This window comes from Myotis myotis, unplaced genomic scaffold (assembly GCF_014108235.1).
Source record: "Myotis myotis isolate mMyoMyo1 unplaced genomic scaffold, mMyoMyo1.p scaffold_m19_p_16, whole genome shotgun sequence".
NCBI lineage: Eukaryota > Metazoa > Chordata > Mammalia > Chiroptera > Vespertilionidae > Myotis > Myotis myotis.
Window position 1 is genome coordinate 15396525 of NW_023416320.1, and position 24941 is coordinate 15421465.

General features: G+C 38.8%; 1 protein-coding gene across 1 annotated transcript in view; it reads left to right on the top strand.

Moving 5' to 3' along the window:
* The window catches only part of OXR1 (oxidation resistance 1), a 311945-nt gene that overhangs the window by 54174 nt on the left and 232830 nt on the right, over nucleotides 1–24941 (top strand). Inside the window, exon 2 of the mRNA XM_036338046.1 lies at nucleotides 8408–8578. Within this exon, the coding sequence (XP_036193939.1) occupies nucleotides 8556–8578 (23 nt within the window). The 5' untranslated portion in view covers nucleotides 8408–8555. The remainder of the gene's footprint in view (nucleotides 1–8407; nucleotides 8579–24941) is intronic.

Sequence of the window (24941 nt, forward strand, 5' to 3'; positions counted from 1 at the left end):
ACATTAGTTTTGAACTCATAATTCATTTTACAAGTTTGACTACTTCCAATGTACCGATTAATGTGCTATGCCTTCAGTAAAAGGTGGAAACAAGTTTATTTAACAATAGTAATCCAACATGAGTATAGACAAGCCCAAAAAATATAGGATAGACCATATGGTATAGGATCCCAAGTGAAATATTTAGGTGGAATGACTGTTTGGGTTTTTTTTTAAACAAGGATTTGCATATAGAAGTGTTTTTCCTTAATGAAATTAATTTGCAGTATGGACTGGGGGCCAGAGACAAGTTTGAAGTCCAGCCAGGGGTTGGCAAACTGTGAGCCAGAGAACACTAGTGCTCAGGGGCATGGGATAATTCACTTTCCAAACAATGACATACTGCCCAGAAAACAATAAATTGTAAACTGTCCAATGAACCATTTTAACCTCTTTTTAAAATTAAGATATTTGTCCATTAAGATTTTGAATTATGATTTAATGAATTAAACTTATTTTAAGATGCTCTAAAAATCTGACAAAAAAGCTGATCAATGTAAATGACATAGTAGGGCTTGAACATGGGTGGTGGTGACACAAATATAAAGGGGATAATGACTTAAAAAGATATAATTGAACAGTGAAAAAAAAAGACAAGATTTGGCAATTGTTTTATGAATAATTAGGAAAATGATTCTGGCAGTCAGGAGAAAAGATGGGTCCCACAGATAGAAATGTGTGAATTAGCTACTGGGACAGTCACGGTAGACACAGTTTTGAAGAATACCAGCATAAAGGAAATGGGAGAATGATGGGTCAATAAAGAACAGAGAGGGTGAGGAGAGCTTGGATCTTACCATCCTGGAACTCAAAGGAGAGTTCAAAACAAGTGGAGAGAGAGAGTAGAGTCTGAGAGAACACTATAGGCATCAGTAGTTAAATACTGACCGGTTGACCGGTGATGAGAATGTTGGAGTAGAAATCAGAATGCAAAAGTGGGTGGTGAAACAGGGAAGGCAATGGATGTACAGTAAGATTTTCATGGACGGTGTCAGTGAAGGGAAGAAGTGAGAGAAAGGAATAGCGTGAAGTCATAGTTGAGGCAAGAGAAGACTGTACCAGGGACACAGAGAAGAACCAGAAAGAGGCAGCGTTGAAGATGTAGGCAACAGAGCAGCTTATGATTGCATTATAGTTCAGGAAAAGGATGAGATCAGAGCACAAGAGCATAGATGGAAAAGGTATCTTTGTAGTTCATGTAAGTTCATAAGATGAAATTTTTCTGGCGACTATAACAATATCTGGTACAATTATTAGGAAGAAATGAGTCCCAAACTCTGTTAAGGTGATCTTTGTTTAGTGTGATAATTCATTTAAGAATTATTCTAAGGTCCCTATTGCTTTATTTCTTTGGCTGTGGTAAATTCTTCCTGTAATCTGAACATGTGGGATATTTCTAAAGTGGGTACTTATGATAATTACAAACATAGCCACATGTCTGTGATAAATGGTTTCAGACCAATTATTGACATGCTCAATTGAATACTAATATCTCCCATGACATGACTTTAATACAAGTAAAATGACAGCTGCAGGGCAGTGGAAGGACACATACAGCTTTGCATTAGCTTGTCTCCAAGATTACTATCTGTGCTGATCTGGAGTTTTAAAGTGTGGGCTTTCTCAACCCTCTGCAAAGATTATGTTTCCAGGCCAGGTATCAGTAAGGTCTAAAACAACTAGGAAGGTACCTGTTCCATATGGTCTATAATATATCCATGCTGACCTCAGTCACTCAGTTATTCCAGGGAGACACATGTTTGTTTCCTGGTAGAACTCTTGTGTGATGATGGCCTGAGTAGCTGGAATATCAGGAGTGTTTGACCCCACTTTGCATATTCAAACAAAAAGATGTTACTTTACATATTTTACTACAAACCCATATTCTGAATAAGATTGAGAAGCAAAACAGAATTTAAAGTGGGATGACTTTAAAGTTTCCATAATCAATATCCCAAGATTAATATATGAGTTTCAAATAAATATCAATAATTAGTTTAAAAATAATGATATATTAAGTCTGGAGCCTACAATGAAATACTGCTTTTAGTTCTGCATTCTGTAGAATTTTACATTTCCTGATTTCAAACTTTTATTCCCCCCCCCCTCCCCCCGCATACATGTGTTGAATGCCTTCTCTATCCTATGCACTGTGGTAGGCCTTGGGTTTCCTAGATTATGTTGAGATTAGCTGTCTGTCTTTAAGGAGCTTACACTCTGGAGGGAAATGCAGACCAGTCAAAGAATTAAACCACTGTTTCTAAAAATTGTCATGGATTAAGAACAAGGTGTTATGAGAAAACATAGGGGGCTTCAGCTAACAAGGATTAGGAACATTTGGAAGAAACGCTATGTTGAAGTGTAATGGGTTAAGGTAGCCAAGCAGAGCCAGAAGGGAAAGGTGTACATGGAACCACTCAGTGAGTCTTGTTAGGGTCGCCGAAAAAGGAATGCATGAGGCCAAAAGTGGTAAGGGATTATAAACTTATTAGGTCATCTGGAGACTAGATGGGCTGAACCCAATAATGGTGCCAGCACCCAGGGATGGGGAACCAGAGGTTTTAAAGGACTCTAGGCAGGCTCTTTCAGTGGGGAACTCTCTGAGCGGGTCCAGGTCATGGGAAAGTCTGGAGGGGAAAGATAATGGTCTTAGCAAGTGAAATGTGGTCCTAGCAAGTGGAATGTAGTCTAAGTGAAAGGGAATGTTGGTTGTGAAGTGGTCTAAAGGTCAGTTCTCAGGGGAGGGGGCATTGATTCAATTATTTGATCAGATCTAGGAGGTCTATAAGCTAGAAAGACACAGATGTATTTGGAAAAATGAAGATCAGTCCAGCTGAAATATAGTATTTAGGGGGTTGGGGGAGGGTGGAGGCAGCCTCAGTGAGAGAGGAAGGTAGAAGGAAAACAAGTGTCAGATCACTTCAAATCTTATAAACAATCTTAAGGAATTAGGGCTTTACTGTGAGTACAAAATAGAGCAATGTGCTTAATTTTCCTGAGATCAGAAGTTACCAAGAAGCATGGCTGGAAATCACGTTTGTCTGACATCACCATCCCTGCATCTATGGCTCTTATGTAGAAACCACTGCATTCCATGGAGACCACTCAGTGTTTCGTGTGCTGCAGAGGAATGTTTTGGATGAAAGTTAAACTAGAAAGGGAGCTAGTTATGAGGTCCTTCTTATTATCCAAGCAAAAGAAGGCAGTGGACAGAGGCAGTGGGAATGGATAAAGTGGACATATTCCAAAGATACCTCAGAGCAGAATCAACCAGGCTTAGTGATTAATTGCACGTGTGAACAAATATTTCTGGCTTGGAAAACGATTACACTGTAGGAAGAGTATTGTAAAATTCACCTGATTTATTAGAACTGTAGGAAGCAGTAATATCAGAATGATTAAGCTTCTACATTGCTGGTAGAAATGTAAATTGGTACAACTTCTATGGAAGACAATTTACCAGTATCTTTCAGAATTAAAAATGTGCATAGATTTGACCCAGAAATTTTACTTCCAGGTATTTATCCTCAAATATATATCTACATTGTATCATATGTACAAGGATATACACTGCAGCATTGCACGTAACTGCATAATATCAGATGCAAACTAAGTCTCCTTCAGTATGAAAGGGGATAATGAATTAGCATAAATCCATTCAGTGAAATGCTTTACCACCATCAGGGTAAAGAGGCATCTCTATATGTGTGCTGATAGGGATATACTGCATATAAGCATACGATTATGTATGTATGTGAAAAAGTTGCAGGAGAAAATGTGTATAATACACTACAATTATTGTGGAAACCAAGTAGATAGGTAGATAGGTAGATAGATAGATAGATAGATAGATAGATAGATAGATGATAGATGATAGATAGATAGATTCAGAGTTTGATATACTAGTAGATAGAAACTGCCGGGAGCCGGTCCATCCTTGCTGTTTCAAGGGACCTGGCATATATGGCATACTGTTCTTAATATGTTTGCTCACCTTCTTGGCACTATGTGTTTTAACCAAGGTCTCTGAGAAAGGTTGTTTCCCCAGGTAGGGATTTTCCCCTGAAGTTAGGGAGGGAACAAAACCTCTTAACTAAGTGCCAGGTGGGTAATTAATCACTTTAACTACGAACAATCATGCTTAAGCTACATAATCTTTACTCCCTGGAATGGAGATAAGAAACGCCCTAACCTTTGTAATAGAGATTGATAGGATTGAATCAACTGGTATAAATACAGATGTAACAAGACAGCAGGAGACACAACTTAGAACACAGAACTTAGAACACAGAATTTAGAACACAGAACTTAGAATACGGAACCAAGAGAGACGGAACCTAGGCACAGAACCTACACAGAACGTTCCCTACAGACAGAAGAACTTCACTGGAGAGAACATGGCAAAAGATCCTGGACTGAACCTGACTACAGAAATTGGCAAGAGAACCTGACTAGAACCTGATGACTGAACCTGGCTGGAGAACCTAGCGAGGAAACATGGCTACAGAACCTGGCTGGAGAACCTAGCAAGAGAACATGGACACAGAACCTGGCTGGAGATCCTAAGCAGAACCTCTCTGGAGATCCAGACCAGAACTTGGCTGGAGATCCTGGCTGGAGATCCTGGCTAGGCTGCTGATCAACTGAACGCTGTCTCCGCGTCATTCCTTCTTCGCCGACTCCGTCCACACCTTTGGGGACCCCTGGACCCGCTGGGGTTGGACCCCAGCAAGAAACCATGGAATATCTCTTTAAGAATAAAGGTACTGCTCTAGGGGACTTGGCTCAGTGGCGAGTATCGGCTCAAGTACTGAAGGGTCCTGGGGTGATTCTGGTCACGGGTACCTACATTGATTGCAGGCTGGATCTCCGGCCCCAGTCAGGCATATAAGGGAAGCAACCAAGCCATGTGTCTGTCTCACATCAATGTTTCTCTCCTTCCCTTCCACTCTCTCTAAAAATCAATGGAAAAATATCCTCGGGTGAGGATTAGCAACCAAAGGAGAATAAAGATACTGGTAATAGTAGTAGTTGCCTCAGTGAAAGGGAACTGACTGGATGGCTGGGGAAAGAGGACAGACAAGGGATAGGTAGTTATCCTTCATTGCATGCCCTTTCTATTTTGTTTTGTATGCATACATTTCTCATGCTAAAAAGTAGTAACAAGTAATGTGAATTATAAAATTCAAGGCAGCACCCACTCTTTTAAAATCTTATCTCTAGAGAACAATATACAAGATAAAGAGAAAAGGCAAACTCTTAGTTCAGTTTCCTTGTTTATTTAAGGATTTATCTATATATGTAATCAGAGTTTTCACAAAAAAGAAATATATTTCCCTGTGATTGACTGCTCTTGAAGGTCTTGAAATTCATAATAAAAAGAGAAAAACATAATAATAAAAAGTTAATGTTCAAACAATTATTTTTCAGTCATTCCAGTTAGATTGCTGTTAAGGAATTGCATTTTGTCCATTAGTTTATTTTTGCCTGGAGAGTACTGGGCACTTATCCAGATGCTCTGCAATTGGAGCATAAGACCTTTGCAAAACTGCAGTTTATTTAAGTAAGTAAAAATAACATGCCGAAACCGGTTTGGCTCAGTGGATAGAGCGTCGGCCTGCGGACTGAAGGGTCCCAGGTTCGATTCCGGTCAAGGGCATGTACCTGGGTTGCGGGCATATCCCCAGTAGGAGATGTGCAGGAGGCAGCTGATCGATGTTTCTCTCTCATCGATGTTTCTAACTCTCTATCTCTCTCCCTTCCTCTCTGTAAAAAATCAATAAAAAAAAATATATATATATAAAAAAAATAACATACATGAAGAATTATGTACACATTTTAATTGCTAAATTGGATGTAGGAGATTGGACATCAGAGAAACCTTAAACTCTGAGGCAAGAGTTCATAGAATCTGTTGGGTCTTGTATTGTTCTTTGAAGATTTGGATACGTGCAGTTAGAGGGGATAGAAAATATCAGGCGTCCAAGAGGAATCAAAACCTGCCTGAAGATCCCAAAGATCTTTTCCTTGGAAAGGTTACATCATAAGCAATGAATCATTTGAATATCATTAAAAGAATAACAGGCCCACTACCACAGCCTTTAAAAAACATCCCATCAGGAAAATGTAAACACAACAGGCTTTTTGGTGTGTTATTCAATTCAGTAGACTTTATTGATTGCCTCATGGGTCTATATCATTAAAGAAATAAATCAGATAATTATAAGATACAAATAAAATTAAAAGATGACATAAAGAATGTCAGAGTGATTATTATAATCATTATGAATGGTAACTGTGACTTTTTTCAAATATTTTATTCTTGCAAACATCTAGGTTTAAAATCAGAAAAATTCAAGTACCTAATATTGAATTTTACAAGTAATCCACAGCTTATCAAAATCCAAGTTTGTAGTTATTGCAAGTAAAAGACAGTGAGAAAAGATCCCACTTTTTACCAATATTGCCAGCATCTTAGGAAATGTTCCTGAACTTTAAGGACCAAAAGCAATACCCTCTCAAAGGAAAATTAAGTGGTTTGGAGTTCAACATGTGAGGAATACTTAATTCAAGACTATTGCAATAGGAGAGAGAGACAGAGTTCAACTCACTGAAACAGGAGGCGGGAGAGTGTTTTAGGCAGCTGGGGCAAGCTTGTACAAAAGCACTCGCTGAGCCCAGCAGGCATGGCTCAGTGGTTGAGCATCCACCTATGAACCAGGAGGTCATGGTTCACTTACCTGTCAGGGCACATGCCCGGGTTTCGGTTTCAGGTTAGATCCCCAGGAGGGGGCATGCAGGAGGCATCCAATCCATGATTCTCTCTCATCATTGATGTTTCTATCTCTCGCTCCCTCTCCCTTCCTCTCTGAAATTAGTAAAAATATATTTTAAAAAAGAAAAGTGCTAGATGATGTTAAGGGGAGGCAGGTCACTGTGATTATTCCCACTGCCTTTGCTAAGTAGCACTTAGGGAAGTTAGGCTCCAGCTCTACCAGAGACTTGGCAGTGCAGCACTGTCTCCTTTGATGGTTGCATTTCAAAGGCATGGTGCCCAGGCCCTTGAGCAAGTCATTCCCTGGCTGTAAAACTGGCAACAGGCTGGAAGAAGATTTATATCTCAAAGGGGCAGAGAAAGACTTGACAGTTGCAAGTTTTCTAAAGTGAATGCTGTAAGAAAAGGGAGGCCAGGGGCTCAGTGTGGGGCAGAAGCCCAGCCTGTGTAAAGTTTAGTCAGGCCGAGGGGCATGATAAGAGGCTGCTGTGGTCCACTCTTCTCTCATATTAACATTGACACTATTTGACCGTTTTGACGGACAAACACAACAGTGTTATATGGCTTGAGCTAAGATTCTGGGATCAAATATCTTTGCATAGTCTTCCTACATTCTGCCGAGGCAAACAAATCTGGAATTATGGTGTTTAATTATACTCTTTCTCACTCTAAAATGGACTTGCTGGTGGTTTTTAAAATCTACTTACATAAATATAATCTGCATATGTGTGCATATGTTTCTAGGCATGTGTTTACAAAAAAATATATAGGTTAAAATTAAAGTTAGCAAAAAGGAGAGGTTAGCATCAAAAGCAGACCTCAGAGGCCTTGATTAGTTCTTAAAGAAATGTTAAAGATTTGCTTCAGAGCTTTCCCATACATTAATGCAAGGAAAGCAGCATAAATTGCAATAATGCCCCACACCCCCAGAATTAAGGCAAACCAGAAATTTAGGATAATGATTTTCCTGGTGTTGAAACCTGACATATAGTATATATATTTTATGTGCTTATAAGGACAGTATTTTTGTGTTGGCAAATACTCTGCTAAACCTAATAACTGGCCCAGCCAGAATGGCTCAGTGGTTGAGCATCAACCTATGAACCAAGAGGTCATGGTTTGATTTCCGGTCAGGGCACATGCCTGGGTTGTGGTTCGATCCCCAGTGGGGGCCATGCAGGAGGCAGCCAATCCATGATTCTCTCTCGTCACTGATGTTTCTATCTCTCTCTCCCTCTCCGTTCCTCTCTGAAATCAATAAAAATATATTAAAACACACACACACACACACACACACACACACACACACACACATTCTGTTCTTTCCTTGAATGAACAAGGAATTCTCTACTTCAGGGAATAAACATGTTAATAACCTTTCCTTTGGTTTTGAAAGGAAAGCATTGAGCTCACTATAGGGTTGGTTTCGTTTTATCCTTGGTTTTTATACATACCTGGTACTTTAAGGAAAATGATCACATTTCCTTTTGTGTGTCTTATAACATGACGACACTATTCACTGGATGAGATAAATCTGTGAAAGGTCATATAGGCCAGGTACTATACATATCACTTTCCACCTTTTCTTTATAGGTCTTCTCAACTGTGCGCGACTAAGTGTTTTGTGCATCATTCCAGTGGCAGCGCTAAAATTCCCCGTGATCTTGTCTACCTGGCCTACTGTCCCTATCCTGAAATCAAGAGAAGACTGCTCCACAAGACTCCTCCCGGCATTGCTGCAATGTCTGTATCTAATTTATCATGGTACGTAAATCACTTTCTAATGTAATGATATAAAGGCACACGTGTATATATCGTGAAGCGATCTTCTGTGAGTTGTACTGTGAGAACTGGAGCAGGGAGAGAACTTGAAAAGTCTCGTTGTCCTGTGTTAGGCTGTGGAAAGCAACCTAGAATTAAAAAGTTGACATTTTCAGCATTCTGGTATCCGGGGACTCTGGGAAGGGGTCAAGCCTACCAGTGATTTTCAGTGGCATCCAATGCCTTTCTTTTCAGCACACCCAGGGGAAAGAGGAGCTGGAATTAAATAGCCTTTCAGTGTGCCTATCTGCAGTTATACCCTCACCTACAGGACTAACAAGCCATAAGGGTGATTCTAAGGGTGGGGTAGATATTGTCTCATCAGTACTTTTCTTCAGAATTCCTATTTCAACTGCTCTAACCAAATTCAACTGAATAGAGCTCAAGTATGGAAGAGAAAATTCCCTTATAAATTTCTATCTTTAAAGAACTGGCATTCTGAATAATCTTTTATTTACAGTTTATGTTTAAAAGCTGTTCATGATTTTAAAAAATAAGTATGAAGACACTTTTCTATCCAGTAATCAACTTTCAAGGGCAATGAAGAACGATACTAGCAGGGATGAGTTTGAAACATTTTGTTGAACTTTGGGTTTTTTAAAAATATGTAAAGAGCTGAACAAGTGAAATGCAAATTTACAGTATTCAATATGTGAAGGAACAAAACCCAAGTAATTGTCTCTGTTTTTGTAAGTGCCCATCTCATCCTTGTTGTCTTCAGCTTGTGTTGGAAATAGAGATGGCATCAGATTAAAGAGTACTTTCTGCAGCTTAGCTCCGTGAATTTATTTTTAGTTAAGTATGCAATTTTTTTAGGGCAAAGGGTAGAATTATTTGCTTAGATACAGAATAGTGTTTCTGAAGGATCTAATTTTTATGGACTCCTTAGACCAGGGGTGGGCAAACTTTTTGACTCGAGGGCCACAATGGGTTCTTAAACTGGACAGGAGGGCCGGAACAAAAGCATGGATGGAGTGTTTGTGTGAACTAATATAAATTCAAAGTAAACATCATTACATAAAAGGGTACGGTCTTTTTTTTTTTTTTAGTTTTATTCATTTCAAATGGGCCGGATCCTGCCGTGGGCCGTAGTTTGCCCACGGCTACCTTAGACTATATTCTTGGATCCCTATTGGGTGCTAAGGATCTCAGTTTGGAAAACAAAAATATATATAAAGAAGATAATACCTATTCTGTAAAAATAAAGGAAAAAGTATTTAAATTGTGAGTTATTACTGCAAAATATGTTTTTATATTATTATTAAAATAAAAACTAAACAATTTCTATAGGACTTACAAACTCCTTTGAACCCTTGGGATATATTAAGGACACATTTGTTTAAAGGCATTATACATCTGGCAAATATGTGTACAAGGTGAATTCTCACAAAGCAGGCTGCAAGCCAAGAAGAAGAAAGAGAGGAGGAAGGGGAGGGGGAAAGGAAGGAGAAGGAGGAAGAAGAGGAGGGAAGCGTGAAGAGATGACAAAGAAGGAGAGGGAGAGGGAGATTAAAACACAGCTATGGAGGTTGTATCTCATCCCCGGGTATGGCTGATTTATTTCACTTACATGCAGTTGAGAAATCGTTAACCTTCTTTTTTTCACATTAACCTTTGTAATTCTTCTATATTTCTGAACATTTTAAATCTATATTTAGGAAAACATCATCCTATAAACATTTGAATAGATGTGTGTAGTCACTCATCAATTCTTTCTGGGAATGCCTGATGAAGCTATGTTATTTTGTGAAATTATTATAGTCCAGGGTCTGGCTCTCTGTTTTGAAATCCAGGAACTCAGGTATAAAAATACTGACATGGAAAAAGAAATGGGTTGACAGATGATTAATTTAAAATAAGATATGTACGTTGAAAGTGCACAGGATGCTTCATTTGGCCTGACCAGCACAGTCTGTAACTGTCGGGAATCTACGTGGGAAGTTTGGCTGAGGTCACAGTATCATAGCAAGGAAAGGTACCTGCTTTCAATGTTCAAAGGAATCAGGACACAATGCAGCTGGCAGGCCCTGTCTGTCAGTGAGGATGTATGTGCCAGACACCTCCATCTGCTTCTCAGGGCGGCTTCTTTGTGGCCTGGAGTTACAGTAACACCGTGTTTTTCTCTGTCATTCTTCTGAATTCCACTTCTGCTGGACTCTCCTGGGCTTGGCTTTCTTGTTAACATCAGCTCTGAGTTTATAGTCAAAACCTAATTTATTCTGCCAACAGTTTGGTCTGCCTACCATGATGTGCACGTACCTGACCATGTCCGTGTATTGATTTTGAAATTTAACTCTCAGGTCTAATGGGGGGACTGGTGCCTAACTGTGGTTCTCATACCAACCTAGGAATTTAGAAAATATAGGTTAAGATACTTACATTTATGTTTACGGTTATCAGGTAATACACCCAGCTTATAAATACCCAGTAGAAGCAAGTTATCTTTTTACATGGTAAAATAAATACTTTCTTGCTCCAGTAGTTATGTATCCGGCCTGTGAAAGAAACATAAAGTAATTTGGCCCTTTCACGGAAATCTCAAAAAGAAAAACAATTTCAGAAACTTTCAGGTTTCTAGGAACCTGCAGTGTGGATCCGCTAAGGAGAGTGGTGGGAACTGACTTCGGGAGTCACCTGGTGACACAGCACAGACGCCCGCCTCTTCCTGCCCATAGATAATTGCCAGGCAGATAGTGATGGAGCTGATGCTGGGAGATAGAGAGAGGGATGGGCAGGATCAGCTGCAGACACCCAGGCACAGGGGACAGGTTCCAGGCTCTGCTCTGAGGGAGAGAGGACGGTTGCTGGCAGCCGAGATAATTAACAGGAGACACGTAGAGGTACCAAGAGTTGAAAAAGGCTCCGGTATCTGTAGCGCGAAGAGGGAAATGGTGATGCCAGGGGCTCTTGGAAGGCCGTTCAGCGCTTCTTCCCCTGATAATCATCCTCAATCCCTCCTTGTAAAAATATTTTATTGTAAGATATATATCTTATAGACTAGTATACTGTATATCTTATAAAATATATGCATATGTATATCTAACATATATAGAGCATTTAAAAACATACATTAAGCCAAGTAAATATTATCGAGTGAACATGCACATGGCATTTACCATGCACCAGGCACTTGCTTAGACATTAGCTGACATTAACCCACATGCTTATTAGGAATGTAGTATGATGAGTTGCATCTCCACAAATGGAAAAGTTAAGCACTGCAAGCTAAGTAATTGGCCCAGTGTGACACAGCCATTAAGTAGTGGAGTTAGCAAATGAATACAGGCTGCTAGTTGGTGCTCCTAACCTCTAGACTGCCTGTGTCAAACCAAAACAGTCCTAACCACTGCACTACCCATGTAAAAACCACAACAGCCCTAACCACTACCCGTGTCAAAACAAAAACAGTCCACGTGAAAGCCATATCCTGGATATGTGCGTGTGGCTTCAAGGCAAGAGCCTGGTTTCCATTTCCAACTGGAAGATTTCCCTTGATGTCCTCCAATGTAGAGATCCTGGAAGGCAGTGTCTGGACCTGGGAACACGACCAGGCACTGGAATAGTATTGAAGTTGGGGTGTGGGGGTAGGAGAGGAGCCCCCTAATTTCCTAGGCGGGGTAAGGAGGCTGTTGCTTAGAACTTCCAAACTTAGTTGAACTTCCAAAATTGCATAAAGTGTACCCTACAAAATGTAAATCTTCGTTCCACTCGTTATGCTCCAGGCTAGAAAGTGTCAGGTTTCCATCATGATGCAAAAGAAGCACAACAGAAAGCGATCAGCCCTGGACCATAATTCCCCTGAAATGGTCTTCAATTGACCATCTCACGGAGACCCTCCGCAAACAAATCACATCCTGTCTGCTCTCCCAGACCCGACCGCACCCCCAGCTTCCATTATTTTAGTGGACTGTCCATATGTTAACCAGACTTTGGAGTGGCTCAGCTGATTTTGCCAAATGACATCTTTTTGATCCAAAATTGGTTTTCATTGTGATGCCTGCAAACACGTCAGCTTTTGACCCACAGTATCTGGGAGACAGTATGGTGCCTGGCAGAGGTGGAGGTAATTCGACTAGAGCCAGGGGTGGGAGGAAGAAGACACTGGATGAAAGAAGCCAAGGAGCAAGTAGTACTCTACCGAGCATCCTTCATGCGCCACGCCCTGAGCTGAGCACTGGATGCAGAGTCCATGAAAAGTAGCAGCTGCTCTCATGGGAACCCCTAGGTTAGCCAGGAAGTCCAGCAATCAAACGACTGATTTAATGTGATAAGTAATCTAAAAAGGTATGTTCCAGGTGTTTTTAGGGAACAAAATGGGCATTTGTTTATCCAGCTTGGGAAGAAATGGCTTATTTTTCACAAATACAAATATATATCTTGCATTTAGTTATAAAAATAAAGAAATGTCCTGGTTACAAAGAGTCAGATGCTACAGAAAATTATGAAGCATAAATAAAATATAAGCTAAATCATGCCATTGATAGAAAAACAGTTATAAAAAAAACAGTTATGCTTAGGTATATTTCTTTCTACATATATGCACATATTTTTGCAAAACTAGACTCAAACCACACATGATTTTTTAAATTTTTTTGAATTGATTTTTAGAGAGAGAGGAAGAGAGAGGGATAGAGAGATAGAAACATCAAGGAGAGAGAAACATTATTGATCAGCTGCCTCCTGCATACCCCGCACTGGGGATCAAGACCGCAACCTGGGCATGTCCCCTGATCAGGAATCGAATTGGTGAACTCTTCGATCATGGGTTGATGCTCAACCACTGAGCACACCGGCTGTGCCACACATTATATTTTGACATCTTCTGTTTTCACTGAACAGTTTCTGTGGCCTTCTCTGTATTTGATGGGTATAGGGTGACATCATTACGTGTAAAGGCTGGGCGGCCTTGGATGGCAGGAGCCTTATTTACTTGACCCATCTAAATTGGGCCTGCATGTGTATTTTTTTTAATTTTACTTTTTGCAATGATAAATGCCTCTTTAGTGAGAAAACTTATTTAAATATTGTTGGGTCACATGGTGCTGTGCCATTTAGGGGACGTGGCAAGGCCCTATCCCAGTGGTTCTCAACCTGTGGGTCACGAACAATGAAAATACATCCTGCATATCAGATATTTACATTACGATTCATAACAGTAGTAAAATTACAGTTATGAAGTAGCAACGAAAATAATTTTATGGTTGGGGGTCACCACCACATGAGGACCTGTATTAAAGGGTCGTGAGCAGCATTAGGAAGGTTAAGAACCACTGCTTGCAGCTCCCTAGTTTGCAGACATCAAGGCTGTGGAGAAAATTTGTATTTCTGAGAAAGTATCTCCTCAACTCATCTCCTTTTTTATTTTAGGAAAGGCCCGTTTTGTATGTTAATGCTTTCACCAAATTTAGTCCCTCATAAAGATTGAAAACATGCTGATAATTCTCAATGAAATGTGTACTTATAGTTGACTAATAGAATTTTACATTTGTCAACAAAATATTCCAAGCACTCATAGGTTGGAAATATAACAAAGTATGAATTGTGTAAATTATTATTATATTGACTAAATTTAGAAGTGGTGAATGGTCTTTAATGAATATGCTTATAGTATAATATGTTATTATGAATGATGGCAAACTTAATGATACTCTACTAGGAGATGAAAACTAATTTGAATTATCTTCTTCATCTAAGAGTAAGAGTGTGTTAGAATCCTAGAATTGAGAAAGATGCAAATTTAGAAGTGTAGCTACTTTGCTTTGTCTAATTATACACATACTTTATAATATTTTTATCTAAATTCTTCTTCAATGAATAAATGAAGAAGTGAATTATTCCTTATCATTTGTTGGCACCTGGACTTACTTGAAAAAAATCTGGAGGGAGAGAGGCAGCCTATTTACTCTAAGGAGGGGATAAAATCAGTATTTTTCTTCAAAAGTTGCCTTATCCACTGTTCTGCAAACGACTTGCCCTGTTTACACTGTAAACAGGCAGGTTCTAGGGGACAGGGTTTTCAGTAGCAGAGGAAGTAGAGACTTGAATTATCTCTATTTTTGGAGGGATCAGATCCCGTAGAGCGGGAACATGTGGATAAAGTGGAGATTGCAAGGGAAGGTTTACCCTGAGTTTTACAGTAAGAGGTAAGTCAGAATTGTCAATAGACTTTTATTAAAGAGAGAAAAAAAGGGAACGACTAGATGTAAATATAAAGCTAATGTTTCTAATTGAAATAAAGACGAGACTTTCCAAGTGATAGGAAAAGCTTAGTTGGCAACGTATTCTATTTCTCAGCATGGTAAGTGCAAGCTGAATGAAGGACTAACATATCTAGGTACTGGGAAGAGAGACTGGGTTTGAGCGCTTAAAATTTAATCCTTATGTAAGCAGGGCTGTTCAGCTGGTGAAGGATGGATCCAGAGCTTAGAAGAAGAGTAAGTTGGTTTTAAAGAACAAGTAACGAACAAATAACATAGGAGAGGCAGTGAGGAGAGAATAATATAGCCAAAATGAAAACTCAAGAGAAATAAAAATGTATCCCCAAAATTACATAACACTTTAAGTTATAGTGTGATGGTTTGGAAGCAAGTGAAGTTACTGAATTCTGAAAAGTTCCAATATGTATTTCTATTCATATTATGCCTTTTCAAATAGAAATCGCTTCATTATTCATGTAATTAATACTATTTTGATTTGGGCTAGACACTTTAAGTAAACACATTATGATTGTAGAGTTCCCTAACCATTTTGGCTTTGTGCTCTATGCCTTTAAAAATAGCTTTTTAAAAATTAAACATTTATAGGAAACTTCTTGGATGTTTTTCTCTATATAGCTACCTCAGATTACTTCTCCTTGAATAAATAAATAATTACTAAAACAGAACAATTTACTTTTGTTCTTAAACACTAGTACCATCTAAACTGAATCACATTTTGAAGAAAATTGTTTGGTAACTTTTGGCCCACTTAGAGAAGTTTGCTTGCTTGTGAAATTAATGAATCTGAGGTTGCAGGTTCAGTTCCCACAGGGACCAATTAGTTTCACTGTCTTTTGTAGCAAAAGCCTACACCTATGACCTTGACCGACCCTTCTTCCCAACCCCACCATTGATCTCAAGTCATTAGAAACAGTTGAATGGTGATCACCAATTCACAGTCAGTATTGGGAAAAAATATAAACAAGTGTTTTCAGGGATTCATAATGGGTCACATGTATCATCTTCCTTTTGAATATCATCTAGGACTATACATATGTTTTAAAATATGTCTTTTCATCATTTTCAGAGGAATCCTAATTTGCTCTCTTGTGAAAGAATTACAGTGAATGATCACAACAATATTTCCTTATTGTAGAAGCTTTAACATAAAACCGGGCTGTCCATTCCCACCTTAGGCTAGTGTTACTAGACACCAGCCCTTTTTGAACTTAACCATTAGGATAAACGCCAGTGAATGGTCTATGAAAATATCTTAGTTATTTAAATAGTTATGTAGGCCAAGGTATGTAATTTCCAAAATTAAGTTGACTATAAAATTTTAAATATCTTTTGCCAGTGGGGCATATAACATGTCCAATGATTGTGTTATCTTTTTTAAAAATATATTTTATTGATTTTCTTACAGAGAAGAAGGGAGAGAGATAGAGAGCTAGAAACATCGATGAGAGAGAAACATCGATCAGCTGCCTCTTGCACACCCCCTACCGGGGATGTGCCCGCAACCACGGTACATGCCCTTGACCGGAATCGAACCTGGGACCCTTCAGTCCACAGGCCGACGCTCTATCCACTGAGCCAAACCGGTTAGGGTGATTGTGTTATCTTAATATATATCCCCCATCATCTTTTTGTGTTTGCTTATTGGATTTTGTTTGTATTGTTTAACTGTATTTCTATTTATTTCAGTGAGGAAGGGAGAGAGAGAGAGAGAGAGAGAGAGAAACATCAATGGTGAGAGAGAATCATTGACCGGCTGCCTTCTGCACGGCCCACACTGGGGACCGAGCTTGCAACCTGGTCATGTTCCCTGACAGGGAATTGAACCTTGACATACTGGTTCATGGATCGATGCTCTACCACTGAGCCATGCCAACTGGGCATTGTTTGTATATTTTTTACTTGTTTTTAAGATTGTGAAGAAAGTTCACCTCGATTTTAAAGCTATTCCAGTTTAATTGAGATAACAAAGCACACACACACACACACACACACACACATACTTTTTTAACTCTATTAGATGCTCAATGAAAGAGATTCATTCATTTATACTTGTTTTTACATTCCTTTTTAAATAATAGGTTCATTGTTATGAGTTTCAGAATAATTTAAAAATAATCCCTGCACAGTTAGAGAGATGAATTAGTATAGTTTAATTGCATATAGGCTGTCACTACACTTTTATGTAAATGAGGAGATATTTTCTAACATTTATATTCACTCATCTCTTCATTCAACCAATTTTTTGAGTGCCTACCATGTGCAATTTCAATGCTGTGGGTAGAATGATGAATGAAACACAAGTTCCTGCTCTCATTAAGCTTACATTCTAGTGCTGGGGACAGATATAAACAGATAAGCAAATATGTTTTCCAATAGGAGGTAGTGATATGTATTTTGGAGAATAATTGAGCAGAGTGAAAAGAACGATGGTCAGGAAACGCCTGTTGGACAAGGTGGTATTTAAGCCGGGAGGGAAAGGAGCTTTACAAGTTGGAGGAGGAATCCATTTCAGGCAGAGAATAGGAAGGACAAAGGCCCTAGGGCTGAACTGTACCCATCTGAGGGACCATCAAGAAAGCCAGTTCAGTGGAAAAAGCCAGTGGGGGCAGGGAGTGGGGGCAGGGAGTCCCAGGAACTGAGCTTGGGGAGGTCTCAGGGACCATGTAGGTCAGGAGAAAGACTGGGTTATGTTTCAAATGTGATGGGAAACTTTGTCCTCACTTATTAGGTTGTAGGCAAAGTTTACATAAAATTCAAATTTAGCAAAGTTCAGTGAGTATTGAGAGTAGAGTCTTGATCTAATTTCTATTTCAAAAGGACGTCTCACTGACCTTCAAATTTTATGAAAACAATTTATATTATATTCTTAATATAAACACTCAGAGATGTAATTAATAAGATCTAATAATGAAAGAAAAAAGAGGTTAATGAAAAACATTTTTCACAAATATAGCTTGTATCTCATTATCAATCATTTTAAGAGTCCACAAATCTCATATCTATGAATACATAAGGACATAATAGAAGAGATATTTCATCTACAGAAATATTTCATCTTGAATCAAGGAGTGATTTTGTAAATTGTGAAAACTGAGAATAGGTTATCAAATATCCAACTTAAGTTTCACATTTATTTTGAAATCTCTTCCCTCACACCATAAACTTTAAGGTTATTTTCAATGTATAAGCACAAAGGTGCATTAAGCAATGAAGTGTCTATTCTATATTGGTTATTTAATGTATGAGAAACCAAATGTAATATAATATCCATCCAAATACTAACGTGTTTTGGAGAGAATATTGGTGTACAGAGAATATTGTTCTTTCTTGGAAAAAAAAACATTTACTTTTATTCTAAGGTTATGCTGTTTCTACACTTTTTAAATTTATATTTATTGTTGAAAGTATTACAGATGTCCTCATTTTTCCCCCTATTCTCCCCTTCCCTCCCACAGCTGCCCTCCCCCACCTAGCACACTATTGTCTGTGTTCATGGGTTATGCTTATATGCATACTAGAGGCCTGGTGCACGGATTTGTGCACTGTTGGGGTCCCTTGGCCTGGCCTGTTCCCTCTTGAAATCCAGGACCTGTCGGGGGATGTCGAACTGTTGGTTTTGGCTGGATCCCCACAGGTCAAAGATCTTTGATTAATCTCTTCCTGCCCCCACCTCCCCTCTTCTCTCTAAGATTCATCAGTTTGTTCAATGTTTCCATGCCTGTGCATTGAGGATCTGCTCCCTGGTGGTCAGTGTGTGTCATAGCTACCTGTTGAACAGTCGAGTGGTTGAATGGTCACTTAGGCTTTTATATATATAGATAAGTTCTTTAGTTAATTTCTTCCCACCCCTTCCCCCTTCCCTGTAAGATTCCATGTCTCTGTATCTATTTTGTTCATCAGTTTATTTTGTTCGTTAGGTTCCACATATAAGTGAGATCATGTGATACTTGTCTTTCTCTAACTGGATTATTTTGGATAACATAATACTTTTCACGTCCCTCCATGCTGTCTCAAAGGGAAAGGGATCCTTCTTTTTTTCTGCTTCATAGTATTCCATTGTGTAAATGTACCACTTTTCTTCACTCATCTACTAATGGGCACTTGGGCTGTTTCCAGTTCTTAGCTATTGTAAACAGAACTGCTCTGAACATAGGGGTGTGCATATTTTTTTCTGATTGGTGTTTTGAGATTCTTAGGATATATTCCTAGAAGTGGTATCTTTAGGTCAAATGGCAGTATTTAATTTTTTTTTTTAGGAAATTCCACTCTGTTTTCCAAGGTGGTTGCACCAGTCTACATTCCCACCAGCAGTGTACTAGAGCTCCTTTTCTCCACATTCTTCCCAGAACTTATTGTTTGTTGATTTATTGATGGTAACCATTCTAGCAGGTGTGAGGTAATACTTCATTGTCATTTTAATTTGCATCTCTCTGATGATTAGTGACTTTGAATATTTTTTCATCTGTCTCTTGGCCATCTCTATGTCCTCTTTGGAGAAGTGTCTATTTATGCCCTTTGTCCCTTTTTAATTGGATTGTTTGTCTTCCTTTTGTTAAGTTGTATGAGTTCTTTATATATTTTGGAAATTAACCCCTTATCATATGTATCATTGACAAATATGTTCTCCCATACAGTGGGCTCCCTTTTCATTTTGTTGATGGTTTCCTTGAAAAAACAATAAACAAATGGGACTATGGTTTCTTTTATGCTACTGGTTATAGAATGGAAGTTAGGTTCTTTTTGCTGTTTTAATATTTTTACTTGAAAAAAGTTGGAAACACAATGTTGGTCTCACTCCTCCCCCATTTGTGTGTGTGTGTGTGTGTGTGTGTGTGTGTGTGTGTGTGTTAATTTAATTGGACCATACAACCAAAAGGTCTGGAACTTCTGGTGTACTGGGAATTATTTCAAACCAGCTCTAACCCAAAGTAATTGTCAGTGGTTTATGATCCAGATCACAGATATCTGCTATCTTCATTTGGCACTATGGAGTTGTAGATTCAGTGTGTTGAGAAGTTTGAAAATGATTGTATTGCCTAGAATGGTATCAAAGCATATAATATTCAACCCAGTGGATTCTTTTTTATTTTTTTTACTAGAGCTATGCAAGCTATTGCCTATATAAGGAGGCATGGCTAGTCCATCCTTCCTGGATGCACCTTTACCATTTGATGTCCAAGAAGTATCTCTACAGGGGTACATTGATTTCTTCTCTGCTACTTATTTTACTAATATTTAACATTTACACATTTTCCTTCTCTTTTATTCTTACATTTTATTTATCAGATGGTGATAATGTTGCCTCTCGGTATTTCAGCACTCATTTTTTATTATGGCCAAAATCATTTAATTGCTCAATGCTAATTGTTAATGCTGCTTCCAAGTATTAGAAAATATTTGTGTACCCTAATGACTAGGTGTTGAGCCTTGGAATGTGTTTTGATTATGCAGAATTTGGAAAGCTAAATGCTCTCACATTTACACTCACATTTACAGTGGTCACATAAATTGTATTTGGTGAGTTAAAACTATTCATTAGAGATACCAGTTGAACTCAAGTGAACATTTTTCCTTGTTCTAGGACTGGTTAGAAAAAATAGTACATGATTTTACGTTTGTGCTAAGTGTTCAGAGCAGCCCAGTAACAGATGATTTTCTAAAGACCCACATGTCTCAGGCCTCCCCATTTCAGTTGAGAACTTGTGGTAGGAAGATGCAGTTTTGAGATGTCCACCATCTTTTCTGACTGATAAATTTCATGTAGGAGGATAATATATTTCCAGATGTTTTTTACAAGTTTATGCACACTAGCTTCATAGACTCCTGCTGTAACTGAAAATTGGTTTTACTCCAACATTTGACAAAAAAATTAGATTAGGTTAATTACTCTGGTTTTAGATTACTGATACAAAGTGCTCTCATGAATGTGACAAAAAATATTTAAATTCAAGCTAATTGATGTCACTGGGTGTATTTTTACTTAGACATTTTCCCTGAGGTTTTCACAGTATCATAAAATTGTATTCAGATATAAAATTTGCATAGAATAAAGCTTATTAAAATTTTAATGATCTTTTGCAATCTGCAATATTTTTTCTAGTAGTTTGTATGGAAAAGCACCTAGATATTTGAGATGACTATAAAGATGATGACATGAAAATATTTCAAAAGCATCTGTTAATTCAGTGGCCTGGTGAAAATATTCATTATACTTATTACTTCTGGGTTTTCATATCATCTGAGTACGAGAAAGTAATTTTATTGAAGTGAGGATTTGCTTGGTATCCTTCCATATTTGTTTCAGATTTTTAAGCATTTGGAGAATAAAACAGACATACAAGACACTATATTTGGCCAGTTGTAAATATGATTGAGGTTCTAAATATTAGGAGGACATGTATAATGCGCTGTAGGAAACTGCAGCTTCCCAGTTAGAATGTATCTGGACAGCCAACTACCAGGACAGGGATGAGGTCAACCTACACATTGTTGGCACCTGGCACTCAATAAGTGAGTGGCCGACCAGTCACTAGAGCACAGCCTGATTCCCCACCAGGCTTTGTAATGGAGAGAATATCTATAGCAGCGGTTCTCAACCTGTGGGTCGCGACCCCTTTGGCGGTCGAACGACCCTTTCACAGGGGTCGCCTAAGACCATCCTGCATATCAGATATTTACATTACAATTCATAACAGTAGCAACATTACAGTTATGAAGTAGCAACAAAAATAATTTTATGGTTGGGTCACAACATGAGGAACTGTATTTAAAGGGCCAGAAGGTTGAGAACCACTGATCTATAGTATGGGTGGGAAGATTTTGGTTTAAAAAAAACCCCAGCATTGGAACATGAGGTGATGTGATTCAACTGCCATAAGGCTATTCTGTGTCTAATGTATTCAGACATTTGTCACGGGCATAGAAGAGTTTTGTGGATATATTTTCAGCCCTTAATTAGAGCTCTGACTCATTTGAGCTAAGAGGAGAATTTTTCTGATATTTAAGAAAATAAAGTCGCCTTGTTTCTATTCTGTGCTCTTGATTTTTAACCTCTACACTTTGGAGACATTTCCTCAGGTTCGTGTTCTATCATCTTCTGCCCTTTCTAACTGTCTCTTAGCCTTTTCTCATCATCATAAATTATTGTCCAACATTGACAGGTCACTTGCCTAAAATCAGTGGAAATTTTCTGGAAAGAAGCTGTGAAGTCATAGAGGGCATTGGTCATAAAGTAAGGGTTCATGGACAAGGGCTGCGATAAAGCATCTTTCACAAAATGAGAAAAATGAAGATAATATTGGTCTGATTTTGTTAAGTTTTTAGTCTGAAATCATGTCCTCCATAATTATTTAGTAATAAAATGGCCTTCCTCTTATTAAATAAAAGTCATAGTATGTGATAATTATGTAATAAAAGCAGAAGTGTGTAGCCCAAAATGTAGGCCTCCAGTTCTAATTTTCAAATTTATGGTTCTCTAAATCCAAGAGTCTGAGAACTACTGATCTAGTTCAGCTAATTACCCAAATCATGAATCCCATCACCAAAAATCCTAACAAGTGGCAGTCTAGCCTTTCCTCAAAACTTTTCCTGTGAGTTCTCAGCCTAGTGGGCTACCCATTATGATATTGGGCTCTTCTAATTCTTTTTTTTAAAATATATTTTATTGATTTTTTACAGAGAGGAAGGGAGAAGGATAGAGAGTTAGAAACATCGATGAGAGAGAAACATCGATCAGCTGCCTCCTGCACACTCCCTACTGGGGATGTGCCCGCAACCAAGGTACATGCCCTTGATCGGAATCGAACCTGGGACCCTTGAGTCCGCAGGCCGACGCTCTATCCACTGAGCCAAACCGGTCAGGGTGGCTCTTCTAATTCTTATCAGTTTTTACCTCTATTAGATCTGAGACTACTACACTAATCATTACTTTTAAATTTTTACATAGCACCATATATTCTCTGTCTAATACATTTCCCCAAATGTCTGATAAAGAACACTAATGCCACAGTCAAGTTATTTGGAGAGGCAATCATTTAAACAATAGATAAATAATTTCGGTGCTCTAAAAATTCTTTATTGGGTCAATTCATTCAACAAACATTTCTGAGCGCATGAAGGGCAGGCAGTGTTCTATGTGTTTTATGTGCTAACCCAGTCATCTGGGTTTCCCAAATTTAGACTGTGGAATTGTCTGTCTTGTAGTTTATGTTATTTGGGACTGCACTAAAATTATTAGATAAAAGCTATCCTCTTCCCCTCCTCTCCCTTTCTCAAACTAAACATGTTGATTCATTTAACCTCTTCTCAGTTAAATGATTTCTAGACCTTTCTGCTCTACCTTGGGCATGTCTTACTTTGGTTTTGCGTCTGCTGAAACCATGGTAATAACTGACCACAAAAACCAGGTATAGGCTGACCTACTGCTGTCCGGGACTGCTACCTTCTGGTTGTATATTACTATGTATACTAATAAAAGGGTAATATGCTAATTAGATTGGACATCTTTTGAACGTCATTCCGGATGTCCTTCCTGAGGAAGCTGGGGGCCGGGGTGAAGCCAGCCAAGGTCCCGGGTGTCTGCCGGCAGCAGGAGGAGGGGAGCCTGGGTCCCGGGTGCCAGAGGGAAGCCTGTGCTGGCAGCCGGGGGAAGGAAAGCCTACTCTTGCACGAATTTTTGTGCATTGGGCCTCTAGTAAGTACAAGAGCTAATTGTGTTTTATTTTGACCTATTTTGTTTCTGCCGGTTTTATGTGGTTATCAAATGTGAGCTAGAGGTTAACCATAAGCAAATATCTGTATTAAATATCATCTTGTTAGAGCTAGCCCATCAACCTGTCACAATTAAGGTCTTTTAAAAAAAAAATTTGTTCCTTGGACTTTCAAGGAAAGCTACCCACTCTTTTTGAAGTTGGAACATGTTATTATAGGAATAGTTCTGAAATAATGAAGATAGGAATCTAAGCTGCACAGTAAAGCTCACTGCACTACAGAAACAGCTGCGCAAGAAAGTGTCAGGGGTTCTTGAGCTGAACAAGAGCTGAGAATGTGGCTCAGGAACTGAGGGCCAGTTATGATACAGGGGTGCCCTAGTGCCTGTCATCTGGTTGTCCTCAGGAACAAAACTTGATTGATCTCTCTTCCATGTCTTTGGCATTAATCTGATTCATTGGTGTCTAACTTTCTTTCTGACCTTGCACTGCGTAAGTTGCACAATTCATTTCAAGCTCAGGAGTTGGCCTCATTCAGTACCCCACTCTCTTCAGCAATAACTTTTTCTCAATCGAGAAATTCTTCTACTAAAGCAATTGTAACCTAGCATATGGTTTATATAGCACCTTTGATTTTGGAGTATGACTATGTTTGGTCCAATCAGGGTAAATTAGCCCTAAGTAAAACCACAAGAAAACTAAATAGCTTAGTAAGGAACAATGTGAGGTTCTTAAAAGTGAGATTGGGCCTTAACCGGTTTGGCTTAGTGAATAGAGCATCGGCCTGCAGACTGAAGAGTCCCAGGTTCGATTCCGGTCAAGGGCATGTACCTCAGTTGTGGGCACATCCCCAGTGGGGGGTGTGCAGGAGGCAGCTGATCGATGTTTCTCTCTCATTGATGTTTCTAACTCTCTATCCCTCTCCGTTTTTAAAAAAATCAATAAAATAAAATATATTTTTTAAAAAAGTGAGGTTGGTTCCTGGGCAAGCAGAATCAACATCACTCGGGAACGTAGAGGCTCTACCTCCACCTGACTGAGTCAGAAGTCCGGAGGGTGGGTGGGACCCAGCAATCTGTGTTTGATCGCGCCCTGTGCTGATTCTGACGTATGCTCAAGTTTGAGAACAGATGGTATAAAATTGTCTCTCTGGAGTCTAGATTTATAGTGTGACTGCCAAAAACCATGACTTGGGTGTAATTGACATGCAGGAGGTCTCTCTAATAATATTTAACTAACAGTTTTAGCTGTTTTTTTAACTTGTTTTTGAGAAGAGGGGAACATTGTCAGCCTATAAGGTCATGCTTCTTTAACTGTTAGCTTTTGAATCCAATTGACATAAACTTTGGACCATATTTTTTTGTATACAAGTTAAAACAA